General features: G+C 51.1%; 1 protein-coding gene across 1 annotated transcript in view; it reads left to right on the forward strand.

The window, feature by feature from the left end:
- SUGP1 (SURP and G-patch domain containing 1) overlaps positions 1-12758 on the forward strand; it is a 32372-nt gene that overhangs the window by 5289 nt on the left and 14325 nt on the right. Inside the window, exons 3-7 of the mRNA XM_068979941.1 lie at positions 889-989; positions 2285-2485; positions 4539-4662; positions 4976-5076; positions 6039-6162. Of these exons, the coding sequence (XP_068836042.1) occupies positions 889-989; positions 2285-2485; positions 4539-4662; positions 4976-5076; positions 6039-6162 (651 nt within the window). The remainder of the gene's footprint in view (positions 1-888; positions 990-2284; positions 2486-4538; positions 4663-4975; positions 5077-6038; positions 6163-12758) is intronic.

Here is a 12758-nt window from a genome sequence, read left to right on the forward strand (position 1 = left end):
TCCTTTCAGTGGCAAGCAGATTCTGTACCACTGAGCCACCGGGGAAGCCCCCTATAACTTTTATGCTAAGGGTTTGCTTTTGTGTTTCGTTAAAAATACATTTTATTTTTCAAAATAAAACACTTGGGACTTCCCCGGTGATCCAGTGGGTGTGACTTCACCTCCCAGTGCGCGGAGTGCAGGTTTGATCCCTGATCGGGGAACCAAGATCTCACTTGCCCAGTGGCCAAAGAGCCAAAAATGTAAAACAGAAGCAATATTTAACAAATTCAGTAAAGACTGTGAAGATGGTCCACGTTAAAAAAAAGTCTTAAAAAAATAAAGCATGCCCTTTGTAAAATTGAAAGAGAGAGAAAGTAATAAGAGTGTAAAATTTCTAATTCTCTCACCAAGAGATTCCTTTGGGTATTTTCTTGGACACATGTGAAATACACAGAAGTGCTGACTGACCTCAGCCCAGAACTGTGGTCACATATCGGTAGAGACACAGGCCCTGCCTTTGAGAACCATACAGATTGGCTGGTAGGACAGATATGGGAGCCAGCAAAAACCTGGATGACTCGTTAACAATACGTATGGCAGGTGCTGTGTGGGAGCAGGGCAGGTACTTCTGAGCCATCTTGTTGGGAAAGCCTTTGAACCCAAAGAGTCAACATGCAGATAGAGACAACTTCAGCACAGGTAGCATCCCATTGACTAGTAGAACCAGATTGTTCGGTCTGACTTCTCTGGAGGCCGCTCCCTGCACTCGGTGGGTCTCCAGCATCTTTGGGGGTCCATTTTGGGTCCCCTTAGAGCACAGTGGTGGGGGTAGGACTGAGGCCGGCGAGGTGTGCACCCTGCCCTCCTCTCAAGGCTTATCCTCTCTCTCCTCTGCCTCTGGTCTAGAATTGCAAACGCACACAACTCTAACGTTTCCAACAAGTTTGCCAACGACGGCAGCTTCTTGCAGCAGTTTCTGAAGTTGCAGAAGGCACAGACCAGCACAGGTAAGCGCCGTCCCCCCTGCCCTGTGTCACCTGCTCCTAGAATTACCCCTGGTGACTCTCCCCCAACGGTCCTCGGTACCTTGAAAGTGGCAGGTCCCACCTCAGGCCTCGTTCCTCTCACCCCTTGTTCAGTGAGCACCTTCACTCGGCTTGTTCTCATAGGAAGTGCCCAGGGGAGAATGCAGACCCTGCCATTTAGGTGCTTACCCACGAGAACCGGAGGTAGATAGGCCAGGTTTCTGGCGGCAGGGGCCAGAACCCAGCCCACCTGAGGGACTGTGTGGGGCTGTGGCTGGAGTCAGAGAGGCAGCTGCAGTGTAAGGAACAGGCCCTCCTGTAGGTGGTGAGGGGCCGCGTGGCCCACAGGAACCCCGCAGGACGTGCCAGGTGTCAGAATCACCGCCCACAACTATGGTTGTGCCTTTACTAGTCTCATTCTTTAAAAATTTCCCTTATTTACTTATCCGTTTGTTTATTTTTGGCTGCTCTGGGCCTTCGTTGCTGCGCTCGGGCTTTCTCTAGTTGTGGCAGGTGGAGGCGACTCTCCAGTTGCGGGGCACAGGCGTCTCACTGCAGGGGTTTCTCCTGTTGCAGAGCACGGGCTATAGGGCCACTCGGGCGTACACGCTCTGGAGCACAGGCTCGGTGGCTGGGGCACCGGCCCCAGCTGCTGCCCATGGCATGTGGTGTCTTCCCGGACGAGGGGCTGGATCTGCGCCTCCTGCATTGGCAGGTGGATTCTGAACCACTGGACCACCACAACCTGCTAGCCTTGTGTTTTCTATAAGAAAGCTACTGGTGAAACAGCTGACGCTGGGCTTCTGTCAGGTTTCCCAGCTAACAGCTAAAAGAGTTAACCCAAGGCCAGGTTTGCCCACAGAGAGGGTCTCAGGCCCTGAGCTGTGGTTGGAAAGTCCCAAATAGGCTAGCTCCTGCCCGCTACTGACAGAGGGGTGGGTGACGCTGCCTGGGGGATTCGGGCCTTATCCTGAAGAGTTGCTGCACCACTGGTCTGTGGCTACAGGTGTCAGAGCTACCTACCGCCAGAGGCGCTACTGCCACCTGCAGAGGCCTGGGCCGGGCGGCCCCTGTGGATTGTTTCTCCCGAGGCCTCAAGGGTCCTCCTCTGTAATGGGGGTGGCATCTCCCCTGAGTGCTCGCGCGCACTCCCTGTCTGCCAGTGCTGCGCTGGAAGCTAAGGAACCCAGCCGAGGGGGCGCGGGGCCGTTTAGGCAGGAAGACAGGAAAGCTGCACCTCAGACGTTGAGTGTGGGTCTCCCTCCTTGTATCCCAAGATGCTCCCCCCAGCGCACCCACTGCCCCGCCTCGTGCGCTCCCCCGCCCCGGGAAGAGGCCCCCCCTCATCAGTAGCCCGCTGGGCCAGGTGAAGAACTACACGCACGCCAAGCAGCTGCCTGTGGCCAGCCGCCCAAGTGTCTTCCAGTCTCCTGATGAGGACGACGAGGAGGACTATGAGCAGTGGCTGGAGATCAAAGGTAAGGTGCAGGGGCTGCTGCCCCCCGTCCACAGCTGCTCTTCCAGCTCCACAGGCAGGCTCCATGGTCCCGGGGAATGCGCAGCCGGGTGTGGGTTGCTTGGGGCTGCAGTCAGGGCATTGCCACCATGCCTCCAGGCTGAGCCAGGGGTCAGAGTGAGGCCCTTCGGGATGAGGGAGGTGAAGGAAGAGGTGAGGAGTAGACCGTGGGGAGCCTGGAAGGGCTGCAGAGTGCGGGCTGCTTCTGGGAGCTGTTTGGCTCATTGTCCACTTTTGTGGGGGCTGGTCTCCATGGTGGGGTGGCGTTCCCAGGGGAGTGTGCACTTGTGCACGCCTCATCCAGTTCTGGAAGAGGAGCTCCTCAGTGTGGCTCAATTGTCTCCACTAGTTAGGGCCAGGGGTGTGAGCATAGGGGTTGGGAAGTGCACTCCCCAGTCCAGCGCAGGACGGTCATTGGCCTTAGGTGAGCCAGTTCAGGTCCCGTGGTGGAGGCGGGCAGGGAGGGGACTGGTGGCGGCACTCCCAGCGCCCCCAGCCATGTCCGTGTTCAGAATGAGACGGGGTGCCACCTGAGCTACGTGGATCCCAGCCCTGGGCCTCCAGGATGGCGGGCACAGTCACGCCCCTGACAGTGAGGACAGGCTGAAGTGACCACGCCATCGTGTTGTGACAGCCTCTAGACCTCTTGCTCTGGGTGAGATGCTGACTTCAGGCCAGCCTCTGAGCAGATCAGTGGCCAGCCTCAAACCCTGGAACTTTAGTCAGAATGGAGCCAGTGAATGTGGTGTTTCCTCTGAGAGGTTCCCTGGCAGTCCCAGTGGTACCCTGCTGGGAACTGCCACTTTAGGAGGGACAGTGGGTGCCTCGAGGCCCTTGAGACCTGTTGTGGCCTGCTATTGATTTAACCTCAGAGAAGCAACTGCGCTTATAAAGTGACCAGGTTAGGGTCATTGGCAGGCATGTGGCAGGAGGGTGAGGCTAAGGGGAAGGTGGGCGCGAATGTCCCTGAGGCCTCTTACAGGTCCTCTTACAGGCCCTTCTTGGCCACACCTTGTACCACTCCTCTCTCCCAGCTCCTCCCGAGCTTCCTGGCAGTACAAGCAACAAGGAGAAAGAGGCCACAGACTCAGTGTCTCACCCCAATGCCAGGAGAAGCAAACGTTCCTAAGCACTGACTGACGTCGAGAAATTTCTCCTGGGAGCTCTCGTATGAGGGATTCAAGCTGTATGAAACAGGCCAGCAGTAAATACAGAAGCAAGTTCCATGTGGCTCGAAGTAGAGGCCAATACAAATACAAAAGTATATTTTTTAGTTTTGTTCACTGAAAATGCCCTGAGGTAACAAGTCCGTCGCAGTGAGCCCCACTAGCTCGCAGATGTTAGTCTGGAAACACTTTCTCACTCACGGATGCCAGGACTTCTGGAGAATGGCTGGCACTCAGTCTGGGCAGGAAGTGTCTGACATGTCCTAGAAGCACCCTTTCCCAGCAGGGAGCAAGGAGGCAGGCAGAGACTCCTGGGGCCATGCCTACAGGCCTTAGGCGCCAGTCTGAAGAAGCTCCCCCAGCCACAGAGGGGAAGATGGAGTTTCTGTGATGACATTAATTGCGTTGGATTGAAACCCACCCATGTCTTTCAATCATAGTTTGTAGTGATATTTAAAAAAAGAATTTGTCATCTTTGAAGGATGAAAGGAAATGGATATATTATACTGAAATATAAAGAATTAAATCGTGTAAATAAAAGAATTGAGCATTCCAAAAAAGAAGGGGGAAGCTGGCTGTTTTCCAACATCTCCCTGCCAGCCTGGTGACTGGCTTGGCCTTTGGGAGGCTCACACACTTTTCTCCCCACCTTTGCGTGTCTCGCAAAGGCTGTCTAGACCGACTCACCCTCATCATGGTGCTTTTGTGTATGGACCCAGGACTCCCGACAACCTCCCGCATTTCACCCTCTTTTCCCCCCACCCTCTGTCCTTGTGGTCCATAGAGAGAGTGTGCCTGTTGACTGTGGGGTGTGTGAGTTGAACCCCAGTACTGACAGCCTCCTTAAAGTTTCACCCCCAGAGGGAGCCGAGACTCGGAAAGTGATAGAGAAATTGGCCCGCTTTGTGGCAGAAGGAGGCCCCGAGTTAGAAAAAGTAGCTATGGAGAACTACAAGGATAACCCGGCATTTTCGTAAGTATTTCTGGGAGGGGAAGGCCGCTGGTACTTAATGTTCTTGCCACACGTTAGTACATGCCCACATTCTTATGAGGCCGTGGTTGTGACTGAGGCCGACTGGGGCTGGGTGCTTGCTTGTGTGGGCCAGATACCACTTTATTCACACCGGAGATTGCCAGGGGCTACCGTGTGGAGACTGGCTTTTGGGCCCTGTCACGGCATCTCTGCTCAACAGCCTGCTTTTGCACACCATGTCTTCAAAAGCTTCATGGGCCCACCCACCCCTGTTGCTCATTTTCACTCTCTGTTCTGTGAAACTCCTCTCCAGGTTTTTGCACGATAAGAATAGCAGGGAATTCCTCTACTACAGAAAGAAGGTGGCTGAGATAAGAAAGGAAGCACAGAAGTTGCAGGCAGCCCCTCAGAAAGGTAGGTGGGCGAAGTGGGTGGGAAGTTCTGGGGAGGCGTGTGGACAGACCACGCCCCATGTGGAATTGGGGTTCCTTCCCTGGAGCCCTCCGTGGCATGGGGCGGCTCTGACAGCGCAGGTTTGTGCCCTCCCAGGCAGCTGGGGTCATGCTGGGACGAGCACTGCCCTGGTTGCCGTTGCTCCGGGGAGTGGGGAAATCTAAGGGTCGAGGTGAAGATCAAGGGCATGTCCAGGAGCTCAGCTAAGACGTGGGGAGTGCGTGCAGGGAAGGCACGCTTGCCCCTTGGTTCGTGGTCATTCTCAAGTGCTGTGGGCACCTGTGGCATGCTGGGCACCGAGAGATAAATGCAGTGCCTGGTACTTGGCAGGGGTGGGCGGTGGAGTGGGGGCCAGGAAACAGAGACAAGTAGCTGGTTAGAGGCTGGCGGGGTGACTCTCAGGGGAGGCGGGATGCTGCCTGGCCTCCAGCTGGGATTAAGTGAGGCACCAGCCAAGTGCTGGTGGGCAGCAGGGGCCTTGATCGGTAAGCCGAACATGGGCTGCGGACGTTGGGTCATCGTGTCTGTCACTTGCAGCCCCTGGCTCTGACCTTCCCGGGAGAAGTTGGGCAGGCCCATCCCACCACGCGACCTGGGTGGGCGGCTCCCATCAGAAAGGCCGAGATGGGGCTTCCTATCTCCAGCCTGGACCCAGGCCACCCCTCACCTTCTGTTCCCACATCCCAGTGTGTGGTCCAAAACCCTCAGACCTATGGGGTGGGAAAGGGTGGAGCGTGGGGGGTGGAGGCTCAAAATATTATATTAATTTTGCTTGGTTCCAATACAGTAATCTGATTCCCATTTGCCTGTTTTTCTTTGTATTGTTTCTAAAATAAACCCCTCTTGTTGCCCGTGGGGTTCTTAGCAGAAATTAGGCTGTTGGGTGTGGTGAGTTGAGCTCAGTACTGACAGCCTGCTTAAAGTTTCACCCCCAGAGGACGAAGAGGTCAAGAACCTCGCAGAAAAGTTGGCCAGGTTCATAGCGGATGGGGGTCCCGAGGTGGAAACCATTGCGCTCCAGAACAACCGTGAGAACCAGGCATTCAGGTAAGGGGGAGCACCCACTGGGGTTGCTAAACTCTTCACCCTAGTCATAGCTTCCCTGCTGAGAAAACGGGGTTGGTATGCTACTGAGACATGCCAGGGTCCCATGGCAAGAGGTTGGCAGAGCCAGACCGAGGTCCAGGAGTTTCTGATCACAGAGTTCGGCCCTGCTGCCCCATCGGCATTCTCCAGGTGCATGTTGGTTCCTGAGTCATGCCTGCGCCAGGTGTGTGAGGGCCTTTGGAGCCTTCTGTTCTCTGGGAGCCTCGTCGAGAGTCTGCAGCACTTGGCTTGCTCTTTTTGCAGCAGAACAGGCTGGGCTGTCAAACAGAAACTAACAGAGTGGTTGTTCACTGTGTACATCCTCTCACCTGTACAAGGGAGACGGTAGGAGCGTGGGGAACGTGGTGCCTCAGGCTCTGGGGAGGGCAAACCACAGCCTGTGTGCAGGGTCCGCAGAGCACGCGGGACAAGCAGCTGGGCCTCCCTGCTGTCCCCGGCCGTGACACCACATGCCACCCCCTCAGGCTGGGTCTGTGCTCACCCACTGCCATTCTTTGGGAGGGTTCAGTCCCTGCTCTTGACGGGCAGGCTGCTGGGTGGCGGGATATTGGCTGGGGGTAGGGTGGGCACTGCTGCAGGGAGGAGCCAGGCAGAGGTTTGCGAGGTGGGCGCTGAACCCATTGTGAGGGTGATGCCCCCTCGAGGACGCTTTGGGCCATAAGTAACGCAGGTTCCTACTCAGTCAGTGAGGAGACGCGATGGCGCTCGTAACAAAAAGTGTCGGAGCAGCAGCCATCTGGGCTGGTCGATTCAGCAGCTCTCGACGCCGTCAGGGACACAGGAAGAAGGAAGCAGGAGTGGATGCTGGGCAGGCGGCCAGTTGCATCTACCACATGTGAGGCAGCGTGAGCTAGACACGGAACACCGTGAAGGGCGTCTGGAGGGTCTGCTGTGCAGGAGTGAAGCGGCAGAGATGGCGGAGGGGCAGTGTGAGCGTCGGTGCAGATGAGCTGTGGAGCCGGGCAGGGCTCGGTCCCAGAGGGCTCAGGTTCACTGAGAGCCTTTGGAGGGTCTGCCAGGGAGTGACAGGGTCAGCTGTGCTTCCAGGGTCTGGCCACAGCTGTGGAGGGTGGTCAGACCTGGCAGGCTGGGCACATGGGGCCACGGGGGAGCCGTCGAGTGGGATGGAGGAGGACTGCTGAGGCTTCAGATGCCCCTGTGTCTGGCACCTGGGCGTCTGGGGGCTTTCATGGGGGCTGTGGGGTGTTCAGGTCTAGTGCTCAGAAGACCCAGGGTCTCCTCACCGTGTAATGATACCGGCTGTCGCTCTGCACTGTTCAAACCAGTGTTACTTGGCAATCCATCACTACATCTTTTTTTCCCTTTACATAAGTAAGTTTGTTTATTTCAGTAGGAAACTTAGTGTCCAGTCGCTCATCATGACTAGAGCACTGAAAATCTATTGCAGGCAAAGCGGGTGAGGTAATGCGATTCTGTACAAAGCCTCCAGCCCAGGTGGCTCTCCCTGGCCAGAGGGTGCCTGGGCTCAGCAGCTCCGCCTGAGCCTCTCCTGTGGGGTCAAAGCCAAGAGGCATTATCACCACAAGCAACTGCAGGCCCGCCCTGCAGCTGTTGCCCCTTGGGAAGGCATTGCTGGCAGGCATGCAGCTTGTTGGGTAGTGGCAGGGTGACTGCTGGGGATGAGGGGCACGAGAGCCTGGGGGTGTCTGGCAGGGAAGCAGCTGAAGGGGACCCTTGCGGTCTGGGGGAGCTCATTTCCACACCAGAGCTGGTCCACGGTCGGCACTCCCCGCGTTGGAGAAAGCATAAGCAAGGAAGGATCAGGTGTCTGGGCCTGCGTAAGACACGCAGGTCCACACTAAGCAGACGGTTTCCTCTCCCCTTGGGGGTCAGGTGCAAGGCAGCTCCTCTCACCCCCAAATCTAACAGCCATCTGGTGTTGCTGCTGCTCTTGGTCCTTTGCTGTTCTCCTGATTTCTGAGGAGCTCTGTGTTTTGGGAAACGTAATAGCTATGCTCATCTGTGGAGAAGCTGGAAATACCTGTTCCTTTGACCAGTCATCCCACTTCTGAGATGCCATCCCCCAAAATAACGTTACATATAGCACTGTCATAGTCATGAAAAATTAGTAACAAAACAAATGTCTAACCCTGGTGGGCTAAACCCAGTGTAATCTTGGCCATTGGAAGTCACGTTGTTGAAGGTGGCAGCAGCCAGCAAATCTCAAGCCGTGTGTGGCTCTTAACACATCACCTGGGTGAACCATGTTCTTTACAACAGCCTGGCCTGTTGGCCTTCAACCGGTGAGGAAACCAAGGAGGCCAGTCTGCGGAGATGCCTTCACTACCGTGCCACGCTGCAGTCTAATGGGAAAGCCATATGTTGTTGGCTTAAGAAACTTAAATTAGGATGTGGAAAATAGAATCACACCTCTGTTCAAATATAGCTCCACTGAAAATAAGTCTGGAAGGAAATACACCAAAGTGTTAACTTTGGTTAACTCTGCCCACTCCAACCAGAGGGGTCTTGTAAAATCCCCTGCACTTGTGCCCAGGGCCCACAGTGAGCAAGGACCCTCCTTGCAGACAGGCTTGCCCATGGGGGGCTCTTGGGTGCTGCCTCTCAGAGCAGCTCTGAGGAGACGCAGCAGGAACCATCAGCTGAGGCCAGGAAGAGGCAGGCCTGTGAGCCTAGAGGAGACCCGCTCCGTTTGGCACTGCCTCCCTGCTCCAGTGGGTGAATGCCCCAGTCTGCTTTTCTTGGAAAAATCAGATCGCTTTAAATCCATGTCCTGGTTGCCATGAGTCTTTTTTAAATCCAGCCATCTGCTCCCTTCCTTCTTTGAACAACTTCTTGGTTTGGTCTCTTAAGTTTTAAGATGTTATTTTTGGAGCAGTTTTAGGTTCACAGCAGAATTGAGGAGAGGCTACAAAGACTTCCTATGTGCCCCCTTCCCTGACACACGCACAGCCTCCCTCATTATCAACATCCCCACCAGAATAGTATATTTGTTACAATCAGTGAACCTGCATTGACATACCATAATCACCCAAAATCTGTGGTTTACATTAGAGTTCACTCTTGGCGTTGTGTATTCACTGGGTTTGGACAAATGTGTAATGACATGTGTCTGTCTTTATGATATATACAGACTATTCATTCTCTCTGCCCTAAAATTCCCTGTGTTCTGCCTGTTCATCCCCTCTGCCTCTCCAACCCCTGGCAACCACTGATCTTTTTACTGATTCTAGTTTTGTCTTTTCCAGAATGTCATTTAATTCGAATCATAGTATGTTGCATTTTCAGATTGGCTTTCTTTACTTAGTAACATGCATTTAAGGTTGCTCTGAGTCTTTTTTTTTTTTTTCCTTGTAGCTTGATAGCTCATTTCTTTCTAGCACTGAATAATTTTCCCTTGTCTGGATGTACCACCGTTTATTTATCCATTCACTTCCTTCAGGACGTCTTGGTTGCTCCCAAGTTTTTGCAGTTATGAATAAAGTTGCCTTAAACATCTGTGTTCAAGGTTTTTATGTGGACATAAATTTTCAGCTCTTTATGTACCGAAAAGTGTGATTGCTGGATTGTATGGTATATTTAATTTTGTAAGACACTGCCAAACTGTCTTCCAAAGTGGCTTGTACCTTTTGCGTTGCCCCACCCCCCAGCAATGAATGAGTTTCAGTTGCTCCATATCCATATCAACATTTGATGTTGTTGTGTTTTGGATTTTGGCCATTCTTATAGATATGTTGTGATATTCATTGTTTTGATTTGCATTTCTCTGATGATGTGATGTAGAATATCTTTCCATAATGTTTATTTGCCATCTGTAAATATTCTTTGGTGTGGTGTGTGTTAAGGTCATTGACCCGTTTTTTATTGACTGACTTGTTTTCTTTTTTTTTTTTGCCTGTTAAGAGTTCATATATTTTGGGTAACAATCTTTATCAGATGTGTCTTTCACAGATATTTCTCCGAAGTCTGTGGCTGGCCTGTCTTCTCATACTCCTGACTTTGTCTTTTGGAGAGCAGAAGTTTTTAATTTTAATGAAGTCCAGTTTATCAATTGCTTTCATGGATCATGTGCCTTTGATGTTGTATCTAAAAAGTCCTTGCCATACCCAAGGCTATGTAGATATCCTTCTGTGTTTTATTTACAGATTCAGGTTTTACATTTAGATCAGTGATAAACTTTTTAAGTTAATTTTTGTGAATGTGAGGCTTATGAGGTCTGTGCCCAGTTTTTTTTCCTTGCATGTGTCTGTCTGGTTTCAGCACTGTTTCTTGAAAAGACTGTTTTTGCCCCCATTGCATTGCTTTTGCTCCTTGGTCACAGAACAGTTGGCTGTATGTGCGTGGGTCTGTTTCTGAGCTCTCTATTCTGTTCTGTTGACCTGTCTGTCCATTTTCTCTCCCATCCCCCCGCTGCCTTGATTACGGTAGCTTCACAGGAAGCCCTGAAGTCAGGGAATGTCCGTCCTCTGACTCTGTTCTTCTTTTTCAGTATTGTGTTGGCTGTTGTGGGTCTTTTGTCTCTTTATATAAACTTTCGAATCAGTTTGTCAGTATGTACAGAATAACTGATTTCAACTGGAATTGCACTGAATCTGGAAATCAAGTTGAGAATGACTGACACCTTGACAACATTGAGGAACTTTCTATCTGTGAAGATGGATTATCTCTTCATTTATTTAGTTCTTCTTTGAATTCATTCATCAGGGTTTTTTAGTTTTCCTCATATAGATCTGGTACATATCCTGTTAGACTTATACCTGTGTATTTCGTTTGGGGAAATGCTAACGTAAATGGTATGATGTTTTTAATGTCAAACTCCATGTATTCCTTGCTGGTGTATAGGAAAGTGATTGACTTCTGCAGACTAATCTTGTATCCTGAAGCCTTGCTATAATAGCTTATGAAGTTTCAGGGGGTTTTTTGGTCTATTCTTTGGTCTGTTTTTTCTGCACAGACGATCATGTCATGTTTCTTCCTTCTCAGTATACTTTCTGCTCTCTTTTCTCCTCTTACTGCCTTAGCTAGAACTTCCAGTATGATAATGAAAAGCATTGGCGAGGTGGGATGTTCTTGGCTTGTTTCTCTTAGTGAAAAAGCGTGAGGTTTCTCATCATTATGATGGTATTAGGTATTTTGGTAGATGCTCCATCACGTGGAACAAGTTTGCCGATACTCCTAGTTTACTGAGAGTTTTCCTCGTGAGTGGGTATTAGATTTTGTTAAGTCTTAAGCTTTTTCTGCAGCAGTTGCTGTGATCATGGGGTTTTTCTTTTTTAGCCTATTGACCTGATGGATTACATTGCTTGATTTTCAAGTGTCGAATCAGTCTTGCATGCCTAGAATGAATCCCACTTGGTTGTGGTGTATAATTCTTTTTTTTTTTACATTAATGGATTAGGTTTGCTAACATTTTATTGAGGATTTTTACATCTGTGTTCAAGAGAGATGTTGGTCTGTAGTTTTCTTACAATGTTTTTGTCTGGTTTTGTTGTTAGAGTAATTGAATAACTTAAAAAGTATTCCGTCTGCTTCTCTCCTCTGAAAAGGATTGTACAGAATTGGTATAATTTCTTCTTTAAATATTTGGTAGAATTCACCAGGGAATTTTTGGAAGGTTATTAATAATTGGTTCACTTTCTTTAATAAAAATAGGCCCGTTCAGATTGTCTGTTTCTTCATTCAAAGAATTGGCCTGTTTCATCTGGGTTGTTAAGTTTGTGTGCATAGAGTTGTTCATAGTGACCCATAGTATTTTTAATGTCCATGGGATCTGTAGTGATGGCTGCCCTTTCATTTCTCTTGTTAGTAATTTGTGTCCTCTTTTATTCTTAGCTTGGCTAGAAGCTTAATGATTTTATGATCTTTGTTTCCTTTAATTTTTTACAAATGTTCCTCATCGGGTTTTCTGAAGGCCATACATGCTTGTACCGTGAGCCAGAAATACAAAGAAGATGCCACAGGCTCCCCCATCCCTCCATCCCACCCTGAGTACCAACATTAGCAGACCTGGGAGTCCTTCCATCCCTCTTGTGGCTCTCATGTAGAAATGGTCTGTGGATTTTTTGTTTCTGCTAACTTTTATACAGAAGGCATTTACAGTGTCCTTGAGCCTGCATGTTACTTTTGTAGTACAGCGTTGTGCGGTGACTATCATTCCAGGTTTATGAGTGCAGGTCTAGCCACTTCCTGTCAGGGGCTATGTAATCTCTGCTCTGGACAGGTTTTGCTATATAGAACAGGGCTGTGATGCTTGCCTCCAGTATGGACTCTAGAGGTGGGACTGTTGGCTCAGTACAGAGAGAGGCTGAGAGACGGCAGGCGGGTGCAGGCCTGCAGGGTCTGCCTGCTCTGAGCCCAGCATCCGCTGCTCTGCACTGGGGGACCCACAGCTCCTGGCAAGGCTGTCAGTAGCGCCCTGTCTGTTGCAGCGTTCAGCGTCTTTGTTTTGTCTCTGTCCACTGTTGATGCCTCTCAAGGATGCATCAGAAAGGAGCACAGATGTACCCAGCTGTCAGGTGTGGGTCAGAACCTGCCCTTTCTGGCACCAGGGGTCTCTC

Source organism: Capricornis sumatraensis, chromosome 9 (genome assembly GCF_032405125.1).
Source record: "Capricornis sumatraensis isolate serow.1 chromosome 9, serow.2, whole genome shotgun sequence".
Lineage (NCBI taxonomy): Eukaryota > Metazoa > Chordata > Mammalia > Artiodactyla > Bovidae > Capricornis > Capricornis sumatraensis.